The sequence below is a fragment of the Passer domesticus genome, chromosome 14 (assembly GCF_036417665.1).
Source record: "Passer domesticus isolate bPasDom1 chromosome 14, bPasDom1.hap1, whole genome shotgun sequence".
Taxonomy (NCBI): Eukaryota; Metazoa; Chordata; class Aves; order Passeriformes; family Passeridae; genus Passer; species Passer domesticus.
In genome coordinates, this window is record NC_087487.1 from 5983096 (window position 1) to 6006952 (window position 23857).

The 23857-nt window shown below is 42.3% G+C and overlaps 3 protein-coding genes across 5 annotated transcripts in view; 2 read left to right on the forward strand and 1 right to left on the reverse strand.

Annotated features, from left to right (window-relative positions):
• The first annotated feature begins 692 nt into the window (after nt 1-692).
• On the forward strand, nt 693-8330 carry ADAL (adenosine deaminase like). The gene is made up of 10 exons (XM_064388595.1): nt 693-821; nt 2216-2346; nt 2862-2922; nt 3272-3359; nt 3950-4031; nt 4733-4859; nt 5524-5604; nt 6203-6341; nt 6805-6905; nt 7785-8330. Exons 1-10 carry the CDS (start codon nt 762-764, stop codon nt 7974-7976), a joined length of 1062 nt encoding a protein of 353 aa, XP_064244665.1. The 5' UTR covers nt 693-761; the 3' UTR covers nt 7977-8330.
• A 1454-nt stretch (nt 8331-9784) lies between these two features.
• On the reverse strand, nt 9785-16595 carry LARP6 (La ribonucleoprotein 6, translational regulator). Its single transcript, XM_064388594.1, has 3 exons — nt 16083-16595; nt 12023-12215; nt 9785-11538 (listed from the first exon to the last, which is right to left on the reverse strand). Exons 1-3 carry the CDS (start codon nt 16286-16288, stop codon nt 10468-10470), a joined length of 1470 nt encoding a protein of 489 aa, XP_064244664.1. The 5' UTR covers nt 16289-16595; the 3' UTR covers nt 9785-10467.
• Nucleotides 16596-19157: 2562 nt separating this feature from the next.
• The window catches only part of LRRC49 (leucine rich repeat containing 49), a 39872-nt gene continuing 35172 nt past the window's right edge, over nt 19158-23857 (forward strand). For all 3 annotated transcript variants that reach the window (XM_064389273.1, XM_064389272.1, XM_064389274.1), the window contains exons 1-5: nt 19158-19395; nt 19899-19961; nt 20523-20610; nt 21682-21781; nt 22360-22563. In XM_064389273.1, the coding sequence (XP_064245343.1) occupies nt 19342-19395; nt 19899-19961; nt 20523-20610; nt 21682-21781; nt 22360-22563 (509 nt within the window). In that variant the 5' untranslated portion in view covers nt 19158-19341. The remainder of the gene's footprint in view (nt 19396-19898; nt 19962-20522; nt 20611-21681; nt 21782-22359; nt 22564-23857) is intronic.

Genomic DNA, 23857 nt, shown 5'->3' on the forward strand with positions numbered 1-23857 from the left:
TTTTGTATTTGTGGGAGGATTATTTATTTGTCTGAGTTATGTGGGTAGTATGTAAATCACCATGTTTTATGATGTTAATTACATTATCTTCTTGGTTTGGGACATAGTAAGAGCCAATATCTGCTTAGGGACTCCACTTTAAATTGTGGGGGAGTTAAGAATTAGACTGCAGTATCACTTAAGGCTAAATATTAAATAATTGACATTGATTTTTTTGATTGTTCTGAAATAACTTTTTTTTGTTGGGTTTGACCAGCATATCTGTGAAAGCTACAGTTCCTATTCTTGTGCTAGCAAGCTTGCCAAATTACTTAAAAAAAGGGTTGGCAATATAATCGATCAGTTTATCCACTTAGGACTTTGTGACGCGATAATGTAGCGGACTGGTGCCATTACAGGACAGCTCCGTGCAGCCGCGGTGATGCCCGGCCGTGCGTGGCCCTGGCCGGGGGCTGGAGCGGCCGCTGCTGTAGCCCTGCGGTGCCGTCGGGCTGGAAATGCTATCGCTTCAATAAACGGCGCCTTGAAGCTTTGCTGGCCTTCATACTGACGGTGTTTGTCGTGCTCTCGGCTCGGTCCCGCTGCGGCGGTGCCGGGGGCCGTGCCGGGGGCGGGCGCTGTGCGGGGCCGGGGGCGGGGCCCGGGCGGGGCCGGGGCGGTGCTGGGGCCGGTGCCGGGGGCGGTGCCGAGGCGGTGCTGGGGCCGGGCCGGTGCCGCCGCCGAGCCCCGGCTCGTCCCGCCCCGCCGGCACAGGAGCCACCATGGCGGCAGAGCGGGACCGCGAGCGGGAGCTGAGCTTCTACCGACGGCTGCCCAAAGCGGTGAGCGGCGGGGGGCGGCGGGCCCGGACCCTCCGGCGGCACCGGGCTGGGGCTGCAGCCGGAGGGACGGACAGAGCGACAGACGCTGCTGCTGTCGCGGCGTTCTTCCCAAACGCGCGGTTTCTGAGGGCCTTACGCCACCGCAAAATGCATCGGGTGTTTGCCTATCCGGCTTGTTTGCAGACCGTACTAATCTAATTGCAATTAAATCAGTTGAGCTCGATCTTCATTTTCTCTTTTTGTCCTATTTCCCCTTAGTCTGGCCAAGAAGTCTGGCTCAGATAACGCTTTTCCTCCGTGCCCCGAGGGTGTGCCTTACTTCTGGCATATCAGTGCAAGCCTTGCGTAGGGGTGTGTGTGGATTTATCGGGGCTCGCGTGCCGCGCTCACCAAACCCCGAGGGCACGCACTGCAGCACCGAGCTCCGCACAGGCAGTGCGCGGGGGCACCGGCAGCCCGCTTCACACCACGCCGTCCTTGCCTTCCAGTGTTCCTTTTCGCTAAGTTGCTTTTCAGGGTGTATGTTTAATGTCTGACAGAATTCTGTGAGGTAATCGCAAGTTTGTGAAAAATATAACACAGTTGTAGCACTGTCTATCTGGCTCAGTCACCAGAATCTGTAATCAGGCACAGCTTCTGGTGCTTACAGTTTCAACATGTTTTCCAATGTAAAGCTTGAAGAGAAGTATTTATTGACTTTTTCCTATTGGGAATGGATGTGTACAGGGAGAGGAAAGGTAGGTAACAAAGTAGATGCTTTGTAGATACATTTTGAATGATCAGGGAGGGCGCTAGAGACCTATTCCTTAAGTCAGGAGCCAGGAGATAAGAACGAGCAAAGGTAAAGTGAGGCGTGGAGCTGAGGATTATAGGTTTGGAGCCCAAAGTCAGGATGTCAATAGAAAGTCAGGCAGAAAGAGGTCTCAGGCAAAGGAGTGCAGTCACTGCAGCTGCCGTTCGTGGCAGAGTCTTGCTGCATTTCTGGAGTGAGTTCAAACTTCATGAACAAAAGCAAGGACAGTGGGTAGACACCTGTTGCTATGTTTGAATGATGGACATGTACATTTAACTTGCAGTGGATGGGGAGAGTTCTTGAATCCTTACTGTACTTTTTGTAATACTGAGGCAGCTGTTGGCTTCCTCCTCACCTTGGAGCACACCACCCCAAGAATTGTCTGGAGAGCTCTTTGCTGGGCCAGCTGTGCTCCCATGGAGACCAGAGCCAACAGCAGCCACAAAATAAACAGGGCACTTCTCAGCTGAACCAGTGCTTGCAAAAACCTAAGGAAGTTATTGTTAGCCAAAATGCAGATAACTGTTCTTTTCAAACAGTGGTACAGACAAGGTGCAGGAGTCATCCTTTTCATAAGTCCATAGGATTTTTATTTCTGTAGGAACTCCATGCTCATTTGAATGGCTGTATCAGTACTGCTACTATGAAGAAACTCATGGCCCAGAAGCCAAACCTTCAGATCCAGAATGGAATGACTGTGATTGACAAAGGAAAGAAAAGAACTTTAGATGAGTGAGTATGTGCATGTGTGTGATGAACATTTACCAAAGGTTTTTTATTTAAGTTGAAAACAGAAATGTGTGGCCTTGCACACTAACTGCAGAAAATACGCTTTTAAGTTTTACAGCATAATCTCATAGATTTTTTTTTAATATTTGTATCTTCAGAGTAATTTCTTCTATGCATGCAAACTAAAAGGAAAGCTTATTGATTAATTCCTTCTTTAAAGGATTGAAATTTTTTACTTAGATCACCTCCTTTTCAGAGAAAATTCACTCACATAGTTTCCTTTTTTGGAAATTTCATGTTTCACTTTTCCTTCAAAAAGCTTTGTGGTAGTTACTTTTGTTGCAAATGCTTTGTTGATATCTAAAATCAGAAATTGCTATTCACATGTTTCTTTGTATTTCAAGCTACAGTCTGGTTACTTGTCTCCAGTGGATAGGTGTTTTTAAAATGTAGATTTTTTTTTTTCCTACATACTCATTCAGTGTCTTTCCAATTAATTTTTTTAAATTTTATTTTAGATGTTTTCAGATGTTTCAGATCATCTATCAGGTTACCACGAGGACTGAAGATATTTTACTGGTAAATTGATTAAAAGTTCACTTAAAACAAGCAAGCAGTACACACAGTCACAACCAGTGGGATTAAGAGCATTGAGTTCCAAGTAACAATATCAAAAATTATATTTTTCAATTGAAGGTCAGAAAATTATTGTAAAACTCTTGAACTCTCTTCTATCCCTGAAGGAATCAAATGTGCCTTCTGTGTGGTAGTATTTCCACAGACATGGGGACCATTAAAAACACATTGGGCCTGAAAACATTGCAAGTGTTTCACAACAAAAAATAACTGGGTCTTTTAGTTATAAATGAAAATATAACTGATTATAAGTATCACTTTTATGATGTTGAATACACTTTTATTTAATCAGATAACTAAAGATGTCATTAAAGAATTTGCTGATGATGGTGTTAAGTATCTGGAATTGAGAAGCACTCCAAGAGAAGAAAATTCCACAGGTACAGTCTTTTCTGGTTTTTAATTTGTGATCTTCTTGCACTATAAAACTTAGTTGAAGACTATGTTAGTAACAAGTAAAGTCAAATTTAGTTGGCTCAATAAAAATATGCTTTAAATATGAAAGCTAAGATTTAACCAAGTAAAATCATGTCACTTTCCTATTACATTTTTGAGGGGAAAAAAGGGGCTGGTCATAAGTCGATGACCCATCAGATTGGGTTATTCACTTGAGTATGGCATCTGAGTCTGCTAATATTTTTAATAGCTGATATATTTTACTTGTGTTATTTTGGTTTTTTCTTCTAGGTGTGGTTTGGTAGAAACACATAATAGAAGTACTATTGCAATTCTCTGGTTCACACAAAGTCATTTTAATTTTTCCACATGCTTAGGAGGAGGTTTAGTTCAAATATGAGCTTCACAGTGAAGCTATATTTACAGGTAGAATTAGAATTACATGTGTTAGAGGACTATATAGTCTAAAATCAAAGATGCAACATGAAACTTAGGAGACTAGAGAGCTGGGTCTGCAGTATAACAAAAACAATTTAAAATATGTTTTTTTCCAAACATGTGTATATGTTTGCAGGTATGACCAAAAGGATGTATGTTGAAACTGTGCTTGAGGGTATAAAGCAGTGTCAAGAAGAAGGCTTGGATATAGATGTAAGGTAAATAAAGCATGTGGAACACATCTGTTTCAAGGTTTTTGTGTAGTCTGATGCCTGGTCATGCTTGCAGAGAGGTTTACAAGCCATCAGCATAGGAAAGAAAATCGTTTTTAAACCAGATTACATGGAGTGGAAGCAGGTAATAAGTATGGAGACCTGACTTTTTTATCTTCTTTTTTTACTGGTAAAGAAGAAAACAAGGTAAAACCTCTCATCTTTAAGGCTGTCAATTCTTTGCAACATTTTCAGGAAAATAACTTGTTTTTTATGGAATTGACTCCTTTCTCACAGCTTAGCTTTGTTGCAAAGGTTTAGTTTGATTAGCTGTACAAGCAGCTTACTGTAAAGAAGAGCTGGTCCTGACCAGCAGAGAAGTTTCAGAAGGTGTCAGTGGCTGTTTGGAGGCAGTTTGCTCTCCTGTCTTTTATATCCTCTGAAGCAACCCTTACTAGATTTATCTGTGAAAACTGAAGAATTTTCATCCTTCATGTGTGTTATTGCATATCATGGGCCAACTTATTTATCTATTTGTGTCCCTCTGCACTTTGGTACCTTCATTCCTAGAACACTTCCCTATACAAATACTCTTTATACTCAGCCATGAAGGATATAAGTGCTGTTTTTTGTTGGTATCAGATCTGTTGAGTTCCTGATATTACAGCTTGTATATAATTTAATAATTTAGTACATTTCTGTCCCAGGCTGTTAATAGCAATAAACAGAAGAGATGGCCCAGCAGTTGCAAAGCAGACTGTTAAACTTGCTGAAGAGTTCCTGCTTTCCAGTGATGGGGTTGTAGTAGGACTTGACCTCAGTGGTGATCCCACTGTAAGTTTTTGGTTTATTTTAGTCTGTTCTTGAAGATAAATGTGTAATGTTGTGTAACAGCAGCTGGTTCTAACCATAGTTTTTCTCACAAGTTTTTGTCCAATTTTTGTGCCTAGCTAGACTGAATTGATACTGGGTTATTCCCTCTTGCTGTAAGGGGCAGATCTCTAACAAAGAATCCTTAAATTAGTGTGTGACTGAGAAAAGAACCATTGAAATGCAGTGTTTATCTAGGAAGTGTGTGTACCTCAATTGTCCCAGTCAGATAACTGGGTGGAGGCAAGTTTTCAATATTTTACATTTTGTTTAGCTGCACCAAATGCTCATTTTGTATTAAGAAAGCAAAAATATTTGAGGACAGCTCTCAAGCTGAAGTGAAATAGCACTAGCTGGTAGCTGTGTAAAAGGTATCAAAATCAAGACAGTTGGCCTGATTTTGATGCTTTGATTAGGCATCATCTGAGCTACTGGTGTTTGATCCATTGGTATAAACCATATGGCAGAGGCTTGTTTGACTTGCTGCATTCCACACTGAAGTAATGGGAAAAGTGGAATAATTTAAATGTAACTGTATTTGAATGTAGTGCTTGGATATTGCTAGACTTCTTAATTATGGTAAGGACAGGGATTTTGTCAAATAAGCTGTAGAATTCCTGATTTCCAGGCAGGACACGGTCAAGATTTTTTGGAACCTCTCTCTGAAGCAAAGAAAGCAGGTCTGAAGCTGGCACTGCATCTTTGTGAGGTAAAAGTTGGGGTTTTTTTTATTTTGCTGCTTCTCTTCAATTGTCATTTTGTGAAAATCTTGGTGAAACTAAAATTACCTTCTGTGCATTTTGGACTTCTCAGGCCAAAGCATTAATGGTTTGGGGCGTTGGAAAAGAGACAAGAAAACAAGGAGAAATCTTCAACCTCTTGTTCTAGGTCTGAACAGCCAGATTATTGCTTCCTGTACTACATAAATTCTGGGGTTAGGTGAGAAATTAGGAGCTTTCTAAGAGATCCACTGCTTTCTTACTGCTTTCTTACTGCTTCAGCAATCATATGTAGTGAAATCCATAGTTTTGTGAGCAGTGAGCTCTGTTAGTTGCACTGGGATCAGTAGAAGAGTTGAGCTTTGTTCAAAGGGTGGCTGGAATTGGCTCCAAGAAGTCCAATAATTACTGAAGATAGTTATTTTTTCAGGAAATTAAGCAGGACATATGATGTCATCAGCATATTTATACTTGTTTCTATTTCACTAACACTTTCTTTAGGATAAGAGGTGCTGTGAAAGTCCATTGTAATTACATAATGTGCTGTTTCATGCTGCCTTGACAGAATGTGACATATATCCTCTCTAGATTCCAAATCAAGAAGAGGAGACCAAGATTCTCCTGGGCCTGCCTCCTGACAGAATTGGACATGGAACATTTCTCAACTCCACAGCAGCAGGTTCTGAAGAGATAGTGTCACTGGTTCAGCAGAATCATATACCTATTGGTAAGGAAAAAAATATTTCCCTTGACTTGATCTCTGGATATCAGAACAGGATATGTGCTGCTGATCTAGGGACACCAGTTTGTCTCTGCCCAGAGGTGACTTGGACAAATGTGGCAATGAGAATACTTGCCCATAAAGGTATACTCATGACACTTGTGGGGTTTCTGGCACCTTTGTGGCACAGCAGACAATAGATGATGTCTCAGCTGGAAGCAGAATCAAATAATAATTTGTCATTACTCTACAAGACTATGAGGTGGTTCTGTAGCTGTTTGCATGCTCCTTACATTTTATACCCCAAGAAATCGATTAGCAAACTTTTCTCAAAAGAAATTACAAAAGAAGCATAGAAAATCAACAGTAGCTGATTTTAATTTTTATTCAGGATCTTTATATAGCTTTATAATTAACATGTCTATTGTTTTAGTATATGTCCTCATTTATTTTTCTGTTTTTCCCTTAGAATTTTGCATGACATCAAACATAAAATCTCAGACAGTGCCTTCCTGTGACAAACACCATTTTGGATACTGGTACAGCATGGGCCATCCTGCAGTGCTTTGTGTAAGTTTTTTGATTTTTAAGTGTGTATTAAAGCAAAGGGCTAAACTTGTGAAGTTTGAGAAGTCTTTGTTTATGGATCAGAACTGACTCACAATTTCTGACCTTGTAGCAAATAATTTGCTTTTAGGAAATCATAATATTCTGTTTGAGAAATGCTTTTAATTCAAATGGCAAGTGCTAGTATTTATCTTGGTTCTGTTGTAAAGCCAGGACTTTTTTCTGTGAGATAAAATGATCAGCTATACAAGCAGTGAACTTCATAGGTCTTTGCACAATAGATTTCTCTTAAAACTCATTGCTCCAGTGCTTGCATATGCACCTCTACTAACCTGGTGTTCATTGTGCTGGGTGAGAGCTCCTGCTCCTGATAGTTCTCTTGATAGCTCGTTAAGGTCTTTAAGCATTGCAGGTGCCAAGTACTTGTGCTGCCATTGGCAGGGTTTTAGTATTATTAGTTAGTTTAACCCCCATAATCCATAGCATTGTCCAAGTGTGTGTGCATACATATATATATATATATTTTATAGCACAGCTTATCTGGGGAAAGTGAAAAGAGGAGTAAGGAAACCTGCACTTACTGACATACCTTGAATATAGGCAGCATTTGATAGCCATCTTTCTAGCAATTTCAGTGGGAAATCCTATTTTGATAAATCATGCCATCATTTTAAGAAGTTTTGAATAATTTGAATAATTTATTCATTTTTAGTGAAAGTAGGGCAAATAAAGAATGAAATAGCCATGCACAGATGAAAGAACAGTGGAATAAAATGTGAGACAACAAGATATAACCTGTTTGTATGTATAGAAAAAAACCTTTTTGATATAGAGGAACTAATTTGAACTTTTTTTATTTCTTTCCTTTCAATTTAACTCCAGACTGATGATAAAGGCGTCTTTGCCACTGACCTGTCGCAAGAATATGAGCTGGTTGCAAAAACATTTAATCTGACTCGATCACAGATGTGGGATCTTTCCTATGAATCACTCAACTATATTTTTGCTTCAAATGCAGTAAAATCCAAGCTGAGGGAGCAGTGGTGTAAGCTGAAGCCAACTCTGTTTGATTAATCAAACTGTTGTCCTAAATAGCTCGGGTATATTTGAGTTAATAAGCTTTTTTTACTGAAGTCTCTGGCTTTTTTCAGACCTCAGGGTTTTAAACTCACTCATGCCTGTGTGAAATTAAGGCAACTGGAATGCATCCCTTGTAACCGGGGACAGAAGTAAATGTTCTTTTGGTAGGTAAGAAGGGCTCTCAACCAGTGACTAAAATGCCAGATGTGTTGTCACCTTGTTTCTCTTGAGCTGATACGACATTTTAAAAGATACTTAGTTGAAATATGTCATCATAATATAAACACTGAAGAGCTGGAACAAAATAAAGGCAGAGCTATTTTAAAGCATCTCTGTTGGCAGCATTCAGCCAAGCAGTTTGAATGTGTGGTGTGTATTTTTGGGGTTCGTATAGTTTTCAGTTTTTGAGCTCTTGATTGAATGTGAAGACAGGAACAAACTCAGGGAGAACTAAATATTTATACCAAGGAATTAATATTGTATCTGTTTTTATTGCTGTACATGTATGACTAAAGCTGCTGTGGTTGAGTGGCACAAGAGGGTCTCTGCTGGTGCCCTGGGCACTGGTGGTGTGTAGGCACTTAAGAATCTTGAATGCCTTCAGTAACTGAGCTACTTGGCAAAGTGGTCACATTCTTAAGTGTTTTTCAGAATTGCTGTTTGTTGTGTAAAAAAAGGAATAAAAATAGCCTCAGGCTCCATGTTTTTGAAACCACCACTTCAAGGTGTGCATGTGTGTGTTTGAGCTCTAGAGAAGAGAAGCAGGATTCTGTGGGGCGAGTCCCTGGAGCACCGCGCTGCCTGCCAGCCTCTCCCTGCTGCTGTGGCAGCCCCTGGCTCTCCCTGTCCTGGGCAGCCACAGGCTTCACTCCCCAAGCACCTGCCTGTGTGTTCTGGTGCTGAGAGCTCACAAAATCTGAATGTGCACATGCTGCAGTTTGTGTCATGGGAGTGGGGAGGTCACCTGGAGGATTCCATTTGTGTGCAGTGAAAGAACCAGGAATGTACGTGGGTGGCTAAAGAGCAGCACACAGAGCTGGGATTTCTGTGTATAGGAGTCTGCTGCAGTTATTTACACAGCAGAAATGTTACACTTAGGAAGCTGGACAGGATGTGGACTTTTGGAATGGAGAATCACCATCTGATGAGACTTTTGTCATGCACAGTTCCCAAGATGACCATTGCAACTTGAAATGCTCTTACCATCCCTGGGCTAGTTTTCCAGTTTTACTTTTGTAAGTAAAACTGCAGTTTCCTTCTTTAACTTCATGTAGCATTATAGTTAATTTTAATTTAAGCACTTTTTGCTGAGCCTGCTTGTCAAATTCTGAGTTAGCAGTGACATAACTACTGTTTAGTTTATAATATTGTATAAAAATGACTGTGACACACAGAGTGAAGCATCATCACAGAACCATCAGTAATGGGGCAGAGAAATTTTTTTTCCCTGAATACAATGGAAATTTTGAGTAACTGCTACTAGAATTTTATGTGGTGTAAGATGAGGTTTAAGTTATCTATTCATGTGCAGCTCAACTTATTTTTAAAGTAAACAAAATAGATCTAGAGTTAATATTTTTATTTTCATGTGATTATACAAGAGAACACTTACAGAGCAGTCTCCAGTGCTCAGTCTTTACTCATGAAAATGCTCACTGATTCAAGACAAGCAGTCTTGAACAATGCTGCTTTGGTGATGTATGTGAGAACAATTGCTCACTGTGGCATTGGTTTCTCTGTTCCTTCTGTGGCAAACACAGGAAGTCTTCAAAACCTCAGCTCCTTCTGATGAGACTGGTAATATTCCATAGCTTTTCATAATATAGCCACTAAAGCGTAAGTACACACTGCTCCTCAGGAACCTAGCTTGGCAAATAATGTACTTACATCAATGATTTATATGGCTGCTCGAATATTTAGGTGTTTCAAAATAATACATTATAAAGAATGGATGCAGGTAGGGCCCTGCATTAGCTAAGTGATTCAGCTGATTAAAAGGCTGGCACATCCCTCCTGTGAGGCCCAGAGAGTGGGCACTGGTTAGATTGGAGAGGAGAGGGCTCTGGGGGAGGATCTCATCAAGGTTTTTAAATATCTGATGAGAAGAAGTAAAGAAGATGGAGCCAGGCACTTCTCAGCAATATCCAGTAACAGGAAAAGGGGCACAGACTGGTTTTGTGTGGGTGGTTGAACATGGGAACACATCAGCCAGACAGGCTGGGAGTCTGTCCTTGCAGATACTCAAACCTATCAGTGACTTGTAGCTTCAGCAAAGGAGGTGGACTGGGCAATCTCCAGAGATGCCTTCCAGCCTCATCTGTTCTGTGAAGAAAATATACAAATGTACAAATGATAAAGTCTCTATATAAATACAAAAGCTTTTAAAATTAAATACTGATTTAACTGAGTCACTCAAGCAATAAGTTTTCACGAGGCTTGGTCACCAGCAGTTGGCTGATTTGTGAAACTGTTTTTAAAGAATAGTCTATTCACCCTTCATAGCCTTCCTTCTTTCACAGCCATTGTGGAATCCTTTGGTGCCATCAGGACCTTTAGGCAGCCGCAGCACCCCTACAGGGAGACCGTCTGCATTTTGTATCTTCCGAGCCAGCATGGGACTGCTGACAGGACTCTTCTCTTGTGTCAGAGTTTGGGCTTTTCTTCTCTGCACCCAGGGGCTCCCAGAAGGAGTGATGCTGCTATCTGAGGAATAATCAGTGTATTTCCTTGGAATTTCAGGGCTAGTGCTTGCATTAAGCTTGCTATCTTCAGCCAGCGGAGATTTTTTTGTTACTTTTCTTAGTGAAGATGGACTGTTCCAAGGACTTGATCTGGGTGACATATTGGGACTCAGATGGTTGTTTGGGTGGATCACAGGGCTCAAATTACTCGTAGTATTTGTTGTGGTACGTTTGCGTCCTGACAGCGGTGATGTAGGATTGCTCTCTGGGTCAGAAGAGCTGTTTGCTGAAGATTCATCACCAGCAAACTGAAGCTCCTCAACTCTCTTGTTAAGGGATCGAGCCTTCTTAAGGCTCTTGCTGGTATCTTCATCATGGTTCTTGTCTTTGGGAACTTTTTTCTTTGGTGGTTTCATGCCTATTTGGACAACTTTCATGCCAGTCTCTTTGTTTTCAGCACACATGAAATCATGAGCACGTACGGCCGCTTCTACTTCTTCAAATTCTATAATTGCACATTCCTGGGTTCCCAGCTGGGTGTACCTATTGCTGACCCTCCTGATATCAGGTGGGAGATCCCTGCCAGGCTTGAGAATACGAACTGATGAAATTACACCAAAAGTTACAAAGGCTTTGAGGAGGTGCTCCATTATCCTTTCTTGCATGCATCCATTTTCTTCTTTGTTAAGGGCCTGCAGCTCAGAAATCATGTGGATATCATATACCAGTAGCATCCTGGTAGGGACATTTTCACTTGGAAACACTGGAACTGGAGTATTTCTTCGAACCTTTTTGTTATCATCATTGAGCTCCAGAGTGCTGGAGTACCTCAGTGCATAGGCTGTGGTTCTCCAGTCACGGGTAAGGTGTTTCACCTTTGGGACAGACACAGGTTAAGCACCACAACTGAGCAAACCAAATCAAACTAGTCACTGAATTTTAAGGCAGATGCAGGCTTCAGTCTACAAGCAGAACCCTGGATTCAACTTTCATGCAGCAGACTTAGTGAGAAAGTATAAAGTTTTCATGCTATAATGGGCATCAGTGAGCTCCTGTAAAGCTCATGTCCTGTTAAATCTAATTAAAACAGGAACTAGCACTAAAGCTCAAACTGGAAATCATCATCTGAAAGCCTGCTCAAGTAGTGCTTGGTCATTCCACATCTAGGCCTGAACCATGATCAAAATGCATGTTCTATGGATGTTACATTTGCCAAACAAGAAGTTTAAGTCTTCAGTGTATTGAACTGATCTTTCCTCCCTCAAAAATCTCAGTCTAAAATACACCCCAAACTCTTCTGCTGTTTTTAGATTCATCAGGCTTGCATGAGACCCTTCAAGTCTCAAAAAGTTAGCTTACCTTCTTAAATGAAGTGAGCAGTTTAACACTGACATAGCCCATCTTATTTCTTCTCACATGCTTCAGAAGGAAGGCATCTTTCTCAAGGTTCTCATCTGAGAAGTAATATTCAATCTGTGCTATTAACTTCTGGATCAGGTCATTTTCTGGTGGTTTCCAGTTCTGGTCAGAGTCATCATCATTTTCCCCACCACTGGAAAAGAGATAAATCATTTTATTAACAGTTCTTCATCTTCTATTAGTGGATTCAAATAGCCTTTCAAAATGAAAAGGCTGGTTCCAACTGCCTTTAGATGTGGGCCCTGGACAGGTATCACCCCCCAGCTGAGGCAGCAGGCTAGCTCAGAGGATGAAGCTTTCCAGTCAGCATAAGGAGTCAAGTTCCTGAGCTCATTCCAAAAGCTGATCTCAGTGCAGAACAATGAGGCATCTACACTAATGCTTGAAAGCACTGACAGCTCCATCCTCCACCAAAACATGAAATGAAGGTGCCCTGGCACTTGGTACTATACAAAGTTCCTCCAGTTACACTGTTATATTTTTCAGTATGAAGCTATTAAACATAGGCCTGACCTTTATGTGCTTCATGAATAGTGTCACGTTCCAGAGAATGAATATTCCAACTGGATGCAGTCATGATTTTTTAAGCCTCTTCACTGCATGGATGCAGGAGTTGATATCCAGGGAGTAAGGAGGACTGACAGGGCTGTTACACATTTTATAGGTCACTTCCAGAGTAACACAATAACCAGCAGTTTACCACAGGGGCTAAATCTGCCAGCTCATGTACCTCAGGAACAGGTTTATATGCCCACATGCAGGTTCCTCATGAGGAATGACCTCATGAGGCCATTCTCATTTCTTTTCTTTACCTCCCATCATATTGTCTGGGTACCTGGGCAAAGTAGAGCACTGTGGAGCATTCTATTCCTCCAAAAATACTGCAGCCATGGATTCAAGATAAACATCTTGCCACGTGCAGTTACAACAACACATTTGTTGCTGAAATAAAAATTTCCATTTACAGGCGACTATAATGGACAAGTCTATCTAAGTCAGTCATTTTTTCAAGCTGTTAGTGGTCCAGTTTTGTTGTGGGATCATCATGAAAGTTTCTGTTAATAAAATAAAATCATCCACTAAGTAACCCATAAATCATGCATTAGTGTGGTCTCCCAGGTATATTAGTAATGAAAAGAAGGAGCCATGCATTTCCCCCGAATTGTCTTAAGTAGCTTCTGCAGGCTTTGGAACCCTTAGGAAAAGGAGCAGGCATCACACTGGAGTGGTGTGAGGCCAGTCTGGCAGGGGGATGCAGCCTGCTGGATCCCTGCCCTGACAGTTCCTGCAGGGGTGACAGAGGCAGTGACTGCAGTGCTGTGTCTGGGGAGAGTGGGTAGGTCAGTGGGCTCTGCACAGGAGCTCTGCCTGCTGCTGGGACCTGTTACAGCAGGTCTCTGGCACCTGGCTTTCTGAAGCTTACAGTACATTTAGTTGTTATAGTTCTGATGATAGGGCAACACATCTGGCGTATGTGGATACTCACTTGCACAGTCTTAGAAGTCTCCCTGTTAAAAATCTCCCTAGCCTTTAATAGGGTACAGTTTGAAGGAATGACAAGAATGAGAGACCAAGATAAAGAATTTCTGTTATTTGGCAAAGCCAGAAGTGGAGGATAATAGATGAAGTTACAATGAGGATGGTAAAGAATGTCTGATCCCCAGCTGTGGGTGCTGGTTTGAGAAGAAAGCAAAAACCAATGGGGTTTATTTTTCATTCATGATAATCCCTTCCCCCTACTTCATTTACTACTGATTCAGAATTAGTCTGGGTACAAGAAGCTTGGAACATCTAGGCTTTTTACAAACACACACTCTGCTAGGAAAAGCTTGCCTTCTGGATCGGGCTCACATTTGTTTTAGGGATTTATTAGCATAGATACTTGCAGGTGTTTATTTAGAGACAAAAAGGGGTATTGTGCTTTGGAAAACAACAAAAATGAATTGCATGTTTGCAGAGACCTACAGCATTGAGACACTGAATCAGGGTGAAACATTTCACCTCTCAAATATTGGTCACAGTTTGACCTATACACTATTTCTGTGTTTGGCAGACATGTCAGTTTTTACAAAATCTTATGGGCTCTTACAACAGCCCTCACTAAATGCTGCATGGAAATAGCACCTACAATAAATGCAGAAATTTGTAACTAGCTCCATGTTAATTTATGATAATGATCAATTGGTAGCACCTCTAGGGTATCAACTGTGTTACAAAAGTAGTTGATAAATAATTTCAGTCAACACTGACAAAGAACCAAACCCTAGTTGTTATTCACAACTTTATTTTTTTAATTCAGAGCTTTGTGATGATATGCTTGTAAAACAGAATGAAAAACAATCTTTCAACATGGTGACTCATCTCGTCATTAGTCACACAAGAAACTAAACATATCTACAGGGAGAGCAGATTTGGAATTTTAAATCTCACAATATATTAAATTGTTTGGATAGCATCTAACCTTCTGAAAATTTTTAGCTGAGTCTCCAAACGAAAGAAGTATTGCATTAATAAACACTATGTGGCAATCTAATTTATAAGTTCCAAGAGTACAGTCACTCAAGGACAGTCCACGTTTGTCAACAAAAACACAAATACAATACTGGGTGCCTAATGATGGCAAGCTGTCTGCAAGCTTCAGCTGGAGAGTGGGATGGCTCATTCCCAGCAGTTTTAGACCATCCCTAATAATTTTCCAAATGTTTGTAAATCATTTCCTATCAGATGCTGCATTCCCAAAAAAGGAAATCCTTAGGTAAGGTTATATGTAAATGGCAGAAGAATGTGTAAACTCCATTCACCTTCTTCTGGTGCAGTCTTTAGAGTTCTCTCCACGGCAATGCCTCTGGCCTTTCCTGGATCAGGAAGAGGCCATTTACAAAAAGGCAACCTCCACAAGAACTGAATATACATCAACACTGCCAGCAAACATTTCTGAAGATAGCATCTACTGCAGAGGATTAAATAAGTGACATTTAAGAGTGTTTAAAAGCTATTGTCTTTCAAAACTTGAAAAAATAACCTTTTTTTTTCCTAGTCTAGGCCAGGGCTAGAAGCTCTTCACAAGTAATACTGTCATAGATAACAAATGTAAATAATATCCTGATTTTAAGAAATCAGTAAATAGAATGTAATATTGTAGGCTGCTGTACATTTTTATAAAAATACAACAGTCACATAAGATTTTGGAACTAAGGTGACTCAGTTTCAAAACCTTAACTGCACTGTGCCTAGCTCTGTCCAACTCCTGTTTCTGTAGTCCGTAGCTGACAATTTTGGCAGCTACAGAAAATTTCTCACTCCCCTACAACCCCTCTGTAATTTAAAATACTACATTGCAGTTCATTCTGAGTCAGTGCTAGGTATGAAGTTAGAAAATCAATTAGGAACAATAAATGTTCAAACAGAATACTGAATTTCTTGCTACTGTACCTAAATTTTTATGTGACAATTTATGACTCCATCTGCAGCTTTACTACAGACCACAGGATGAACTACAACTAGTAGATCTTTGTCTTCCTGCAGTTTGCTGGCACAAAAATCCTGGATGTTCGTTTTACAAGTGAGAGATTCTGGTAAGCATCAAAGCTATTTCAGGTCACCAAGCCAAAACGGGAAAAAAGAGGGGAAAAAAACCCAAAACATCAAACCCCCAAACAAAACTCCAAAAACACAGCTACAGCTAACCCCTAAAATCTTTCTGCAAATCGCAGTGAATTGGAAATGTCGGGAGCATCAGAGCCCGGCGCTCCTCGCTGTGGGGGAGCCCGGGCCCGGCAGTCCCGTCGGGACGCGGCCCGGGCGGAGCCCTCGGTGCGGCGGGCAGCTCCCTCCGGCCGCCGGGTGTCCGTGCTGGAGGGCTTCCAGCGTCTCCCACCCGCCGCTCGGCCCGGGTTGCATCAGCCGGGCCCGCTCCGCTGCGGGGGTGTTCGCGGGGCCCCGCTGCTCGCCCCGCACGGCCCCGCCCGCCCCGCGGCCAGAGCCGCTGCCCCGGGCTCACCTGGAACGCCCGCAGCGCCCCGAGTCCTCCTCGCTGCAGCTGGGGCACTGCGCTCCGCCGCCCCCCGAGTCCTCCTCCTCCTCGTCTTCCTCGTCCTCCTCGGCGGCCGCCTGGACGGCCACCCGGATCTGCACGGGGCCGCTCCCCGCCGGCAGCTCCGGCCCGGCGGGCGCGGCCCCGGGCTCGGCCGGCTGCGGCTGGGCCATGGAGCTCCCGGCCGGGCTCAGCCCGCCGCGACACCCGCGATGCCCGGCCTGCGGCAGCCGCCCGGCCGCCTCCCCTCCTGTCCCCCTGTCCCCTCCCGCTGGGGCGGCGCTCCCAGCTCCACTCCCCCGACCCTCCTCCAGCCGTGCCGCCCCCGGGCCCGCCGGGCAGCTGAGGAGTCCTTCTCCTGACGGCTGAACAGGGACTGCTTCTGCTTCATCAGAAAACAACGGAAAGCAGCTTTCAGCTTCTCTTCTCCTGGGGCAGCCTTGGGCTGCGCCGCCGCTCCCTGAGCAGAGCGTTGCGTTTTGTCAAAGTCAGAAAGGTTTTGTTGGGGTGAGTGTGGTTTAAATGCCGACGGTGAGATTTGGAAACAAGATACACGTGTGAACAAGGACATGCTTGGATACGTGCTGGTTTTGCAGAGGAGTCTCCTCTATAGGTCTGCATGACACACAGAATAAAAACATTCCCTCTTAAGAACTAATTAAAATAGAGGCCCTCTTTCTGAAACACTTAGGCAGTGATCATTTTGAACTTAAGACTATTGCACTATATTTCAGTGGACTGTTTCAGCTGCTAAAGGGAAATTAACGTTCATGTGCTAAATATTAGAATAAAAAGCCTTTCAATTTACCATGTAAATACTCATTCTTCACTCAAGGAAGATTTTTTTTCAATACTGTCTGTACCCAAACTGCTGCATGATCTTTAAGTCACAGCTTCATTTGTGGCATCCTTGTTTATGTCTGCATTGCTTCAATATTTTCTTCTTAAAAATTTGGATGGACAGAGTGAGACTGCACTCATGGTCAGTTCTTCTCATTACTGTGGCAAACAGCCCTCATGAGTCAGGTTTGCTGGCATGGACGCGTTCTGAGACTGCCCTGCCTCAGGCTTTGGCTGATTTTTCAATGTGCCTTAAGCAAGAAAGTATTTTGTTTATGAAATATGCTTACAAGCACCACTAACCAAATCTCTAGTTCTCTGCTGATGGAACATTCTGTATTATGTCTTGGGTAATGCATCACATTGCCATTTTTTTCAGTGGACACAGAAATACAAACACAATTACACATTCTAGGCAAGAATATGGACGGGGCTGTGGGTCAGATTTGGTATGAGTTCATGGAGGTTGTTTGCCTCCCTGGGCACAAACAAGGTCAGGAGTATGAACAAAGAACTATTTTATGCTACCCAAGTAGCTAACCCAAATGATGTTTGAGAGAGACCTTTCAGTTTATCTGATATATCTTTCTGACAGGGTTAAGGGAACTTGATTTTATAGCAAAGGACGCTAGATGTGTGTGTGTATTTGCTCTACCAGTGGTCACAGCACAGAACTGGCTTTTGGCCAGATGAAGACTGATGTAATTTCAAACACTGTGTTGATTAGATTTCCATTGAAATTGCCAGACTGATGTTTTTTGGGTTTGTTTTGTTTTGTTTTCTTTTTAATGTAACAATGCTCTATAATGCTTAACTTCCAGTAGAGGTAAAGTAGTATTTATAAACAAAGCAGAACTTAAAACTAAATGTATTAATGTAGAGAAGTCCCTTATAGGGAAACCCATGGCTCACTGGTACCCAGTAAACATCATAAACCCATGAACCTCAACTGCACAACCAAAATCTGCACAGATTTCTTATGGTGCATTTTCCAGCGGATGGAAACTAAAATGACAACACAAGAAGCTAAACCTGGAATATTTATTTGCTTGTGTGGCCAGGCATTGGAATGGGTTGCCCAGGGAGGTGTTTAAGAGTGTCTGGGTCTGCTCTGGATCATGTGGTTTGTGGTTTAGGGATTACAGTGCTGGATTGACATTTGGACTTGATAGCCTTAAAGAGCTCTTCTAACCTTGATGATTCCACGATTCTGATTGGGATAGACCCCATGAGGCAATTCACAGCCACAATTCACTCACAGCCACACCGTTACTTCTCCTACCACTAATTTCTTGATGAGTGTATTTAAAAGCATGCAGTACTCATCAGTGGGGCTCCTGGGCTCCAGGAGCTGCTGTGGGATCAGCACCAGGAGCTCGCACAGGCTGACTGTCACATTTTGTGATTGTCACATTTTGTGACCAGTCTGTGCCCACAGAAGGAAGCTTCTTGAGGCACGACAGGAACCATCCAGCTTCTCGCCCTGTCACGGGTATTCACACAGAGCCTTGCTTGTAGAATTCAGAAAAATACAATCATAATAGCGGCTTTTTACTGCGGGGCAGCGGGGTGGGTGTGACAGCGAGAGCAGCAGGACGGCCACAGAGCGCCACATCCATCCGTCCGTCCATCCTTCCGTCCCCGTCCTCTCGCCGTTTCCCATCCCTCACGGTTTCCCGCCCCTCACGGTTTCCCGCCCCTCACGATTTGCCATCCCTCATCGTTTTCCATCCCTCACGCTCTCCCGCCCCTCACGGTTTGCCATCCTTCACAGTCTCCCATCCCTCACGGTCTCCCATCCCTCATCGTCTCCATCCCTCACGCTCTCCCGCCCCTCACGGTTTGTCATCCTTCACGGTCTCCCATCCCTCACGATTTGCCATCCCTCACGGTATCCTACCCCTCACGGTATCCTACCCCTCACGGTCTCCCATCCCTCATCGTCTCCCATCCCTCATCGTCTCCCATCCCTCACGCTCTCCCGCCCCTCACGGTCTCCCATCCCTCACGCTCTCCCGCCCCTCACGCTCTCTCATCCCTCATCGTCTCCCATCCCTCACGCTCTCCCTCCCCTCACGGTTTCCCATCCCTCACGCTCTCCCTCCCCTCACGGTTTCCCATCCCTCACGCTCTCCCGCCCCTCACGGTTTCCCATCCCTCACGCTCTCCCTCCCCTCACGGTTTCCCGCCCCTCGGCCCGCCCCAGACGGTGGGCGGGGCGGAAGCCGCGGTGTCCGCGGTAACGGCGGAGCCATTTCCGACAGGGCGGCGGCGGCGCGGGGCCGCGCTGGCTTGTTTGGGACCGCGGAGCTCTGACAGGCTGCTCGGGACCGCGGGGCCCTGAGGGGCCGCCTGTGGCCGAGGGACTGCGCGGGGGCAGCGGGCCATGGTGCCCAGCAAGGGCCGCCCCGGCCGGGGCCCGCGGGCCGCGCCCGCAGCGGTAGGTGCTGCCGGGGCGGGGGCGCCGGGCGGGCGGCAGCTCCCCGACATCACTGGGGCTGTGCTGGAGGGAGCAGGGATGGATCCATGTGCGTGGATGAACCGGTGCTGTGCTCCTGTGAGACGTCTCGGTTTTGCCGCATAAATGTAGCTCAAAGAGCAGCATGTTTTTTGTCTTCTGAAAATGCAAGGCGTATTTAAATGTAAACACTTGTTTTCTTCGTACTGAGAGTTGTATCCCCATGGAAGTCACTCTTGCAGTGTATTTTTAAAATTAAACCAGTGTGATTGTTGTAAACGAAAAATTTCGTTTTAATTAGAGATGTGATGTATTCATAGTATTTTGCAAAATAGCTCCTTTCTTGGCAGATTTTGCTGTTGAAAATAGCTTTATTGTTTAAAAAGCAGTTCTATTGATACACAATATATCAATATTGCAATCAACAATTGTATTGATATTTCTGAGAAATTTAGCAATTAATTTAATTTTCCTCTAATTTGCAGGTTAATAATTGTGGTCTCCAGCTGGTCATCCAGACCTCATCAATACCAGAAAAAACCAAACCAGTAATTATTACCTTTTCTTGGATAGTTATATTAACAAATGTATTGTATGATACAGACAAATTTGTATGCTTTCATATAGGAATTACCTTTTCAGTACTTACCTGTTGACTTACCATATCTAATGTATATGATAGTATTTTTAAAATTTATTTCACCCTATTGAAAACATATAAAATGAAAACATGCGTTTGTACAATAGCCTGCCATAAGCTTCATATATATATATATATATATGTGTATGTATGATTTCTTGATCTTCTATCTGTACCTCATTCCTGTAATTGCAGTATTCCTCACAGGCTGGGGTTTGATTTTATTTATTCAGTCAACTGCATATCAATGTACTGGTAGCTGCCATATTTTCATTTTGGCTTCCAACAGTGAAACTTTTTAGTTGTAGTGTCTGAAAAGAATGAATGCACCTTATGCTGGAGAATTTTTTTTTCGCCAAAGCATTTGTAAAAATTCCTCTGAGCTGCTGTTAGCACTAAATTTGTGTTTGTGCAAAGATATTATTTGCATTTGAAAACTCTAACATTTGTCTATAATACTCTGTTACAGTTTGAATTCAGAATAAATAAAGACCAGTCATCTTTCCACAATAGGCTTCTGCAGCATGATCTGGAAAAAAACTACTCGGGAAGACTAGGTAATATTCCATAGAGTTTGGTTTGTTTGTCTTTTGTATCTATTTTACTATTTTAAAAGTATCATTGTATCATTATTAGAAAATATAAGAGTGACAGTGTTTCCTACTTGGCTACAGTAATTCAATATAGTTACTGTTGCATCATGTCCTTAACCCACTGCTTGGGCTTTTTTTTCCCCCTTATGGAAGAGCATTTTTTCTTCTACCTACCAAGCTACAACCTATCAAGTGCCCTACTGCATATTCATAGCCACACAATTGTGTAAAGTAACATTTTACTGGATGTTTAACATTTTAATATATTTAGACAAAATTAGTTTCTAATTTAGAACTGTGATATTGAGAGAGAGTTTTTCTGTTGTGCTTGCAAGCTCTTGGCTTTGCAAAGCAAGATATTGGTGATATCACTGCTAACTGTGGTGAGGACTGGAAGAGACTTGAAACACTTCTGCCACGTTTCTGCTGCTTGCCTATGGCTGGTGTGAGTAGAAGATCAGTTTAGTTATCATGGCAACTCTTCATTCATTCTGGTAAAAAATGAAGGCCAGCAGCCATCCAGACTGGATTAACTTTTAGGGATACTGTGCAACTTATGGAGTAAATGCAAGTCTGCAGTTTGGTTTTGTTCCCTGTGCAGGAGACCAAAGAGTATGAAATCCTTTGGTGTGTAATAAGCAGCTCTGTCTCCCAGCACCATCCAGTCTGACAGAATTTTCTGGTTTGGTGCTGAAGCAGAGTACAGGGTCTTTATCAGGACTTGGGGAGACTTCTATTCACTCGCCTACAAAATTCAGAGCATGACAGAAGAGTCACATTTTTAGTTCCCATGCTTCAGGTAACAGTGGAATCTTCTCATTAGTCTCTCTCTCTATTTTACTGGAAAGAGGATGTAGAGGGATATAATCATAATATCAGGAAAGAAAACTGGTACATCATGGTACTGGATGGATATAAAAAGAACTTTCATGCTTTACTTTTATATGAAAGAAAATTTTGCTGTTGTCACCTGTAGTTCAAGACATGCACCTACAGAGAAGTAGTTAATGTATTGTCTGTATGATTTTCCAATAGATAACACAAATTTTGGGAGCAGTTCATCAATAACATTTCCTGTATTGCAACGTACTGCTGAAGACAAAATCCTGAACTCAGACAGACTTACCCTGGAAAGGTGAGAGGGTGACAGAGCACATGTGCCAGAGCCTCAGCCCCTGGTCTACAGTGACCAGAGTGTCCCACTAATGGCTGCAGTCACTGGTGGGCTTGGGTTGTTGGGTTTTGTGTGTGTGTGTTTCTGAGAGAAGAGCTGTGTCCCATGGAGGAATTCTCTGAGAATGTCCTTGTGATGGGTATATCCATACAGCAGTCACCTGAGGCAGGCAGGTTTCTGATCTGAACTGGCTGTTCATGTGATAGCTGAAGAAAAACTTAACAGAGTGTGAGGCCACATCTCTTGGAATTTTAGTGTGGTCACAACACAAAACTTCCATGTAGTTTCCATGTAACAAGCACATCTCTGAGAAGAGAGGGGTTCAGAAAACTTTGGAAGTATTTCAGCTGTGTTTTCAGGCTGATTTTTTAATAAGCAGGAGTTTCTGCTTTATCTACAAAATTTAATTAGCAAACATAATTAATGCTGTCTTAACCAAGATAATGTACTTTTCTCTGTTCAGTCAGAATGGGTGAGCAGAAGGTGGATTACTGATCTGTTACTTACTTGTGTGTTCTCTTTCTTCTTTTTTCTTCCAGGCAAAAACTGACAATGTGCCCAATTATTGATGGGGAAGATCACCTTCGTCTTTTGAATTTCCAACATAACTTTATAACTCGTATCCAAAATATTTCTAATCTTCATCATCTTGTTTTCTTAGATTTATATGATAATCAGATTGAAGAGATAAGTGGGGTTTCAACTTTGAGATCCCTGAGAGTCCTTCTTTTGGGAAAGAACAGGTACATATAATAAAACCTAACTAGGGCACTCTGCCTCCTATGGTGTAGCAGCTGTGATTTCCCATTGTTAGATTTCAGTTTGTGATGTTGCTGTCATACCAGTGAGACCTGCCCTAAGATTAACTAAGTGTCAGGGATCCCATGAGGAAGCACACAGATTTTGTGTGTCATGTCAAAACTTCCTTTCTTAGTACATTTAAGCAACATTTCCAAAGTATTTCACATGTTCCCATATAATCTTCTATTCGGATTGATTATTAAATATGTGTTCTTAGATTTGTGTGGCATGTTGTGGAATGTCTTTTCAGATCAAATGCAGTATTCATTGATTATTTATAACCTATAAAAAGTATTTCTGCATGGTATATTTAGCTGGGAAAAATACCAGATAAGTCATGCTTATTTAATGCTTATTTATTAATTCTAGTCTTGTAGCCTTAAATTTTAAAAATTTAATACATGTATCTGTGAAATTGCTCACACATCTGAAGGTTGTGCTCTGACTTTTTAAAATTTTCCTCGTTTTCTTATATTCAGTGAGAACTAGTGATCAGATTTCAGTTATGTGCAGATTATAAAGAATGCACCTCCTAATTCAGCCTGTGTTCAAAACTCACAAGTTTCAATAGTGCCGTGTGTTACTAGAGCTAAGAGCTTTTGTATCAAAAATCTCACCTGTAGAAATCAATTTTGTTTATAGTAAAGCATTGGGGTTGTGGTTACTACAATTTTAAAGTGCTTTGAGGAATTATTTTCCTTATCATAACCACCTTGAGTGCAGTTTACCTTAGAAGTGTGGTGTTGGGGTAGTTAGGAGTTGGCCTAGTAGTGAGTGAGTGGTTACACATCAGACAGAGTTGTTACTAATTTGTTTCAGCTGGATCTGTGTGTGATCTTTGATTACTCTCAAAGCAAATGCTTAATACATGTGTTTAATGTCTTCAGCCAGTAGATGATGCTGTTGGGTGTGTAATAGCCTAGGTTTGGAATCTGACAAGATATGACAGGACAGAGAAGTTTTAAGACAGTGAAGTTGTTGGCTTTGGTTTCTAATGGAGCAAGAACTCCATCCTTTTCTTCTTCCTGGAAGAGCTACATAAATTCTGCTGCTACTGAATTATTGACAGTCAGAAAGGAAGGTGATAGTCTAAAAGTCATACTCATTTATCTAGCAATTTTTTTCATGGTTCAAAAATTTGTTATTTTTCTGTTACTTTTGTTAGTCAGGAAAAAAGGCTTTATTTTGTATTGGCTGGAAAATGAAAGATACTTTTAATCTAATATTAGAAATAAT

Excerpts from the sequence above, each read along its gene's own strand:
- ADAL (XM_064388595.1), top strand. The coding sequence starts at position 762 with ATGGCGGCAGAGCGGGACCGCGAGCGGGAGCTGAGCTTCTACCGACGG. Across the intron at positions 4,860-5,523 it reads ACCTCAGTGGTGATCCCACT|GCAGGACACGGTCAAGATTT; the intron begins GTAAGTTTTTGG and ends CCTGATTTCCAG. Across the intron at positions 6,342-6,804 it reads GCAGAATCATATACCTATTG|AATTTTGCATGACATCAAAC; the intron begins GTAAGGAAAAAA and ends TTTTTCCCTTAG.
- LARP6 (XM_064388594.1), bottom strand. The coding sequence starts at position 16,288 with ATGGCCCAGCCGCAGCCGGCCGAGCCCGGGGCCGCGCCCGCCGGGCCG. Across the intron at positions 12,216-16,082 it reads GGGCGCTGCGGGCGTTCCAG|TGGTGGGGAAAATGATGATG; the intron begins GTGAGCCCGGGG and ends TCTCTTTTCCAG. Across the intron at positions 11,539-12,022 it reads TGCTCACTTCATTTAAGAAG|GTGAAACACCTTACCCGTGA; the intron begins GTAAGCTAACTT and ends TCTGTCCCAAAG.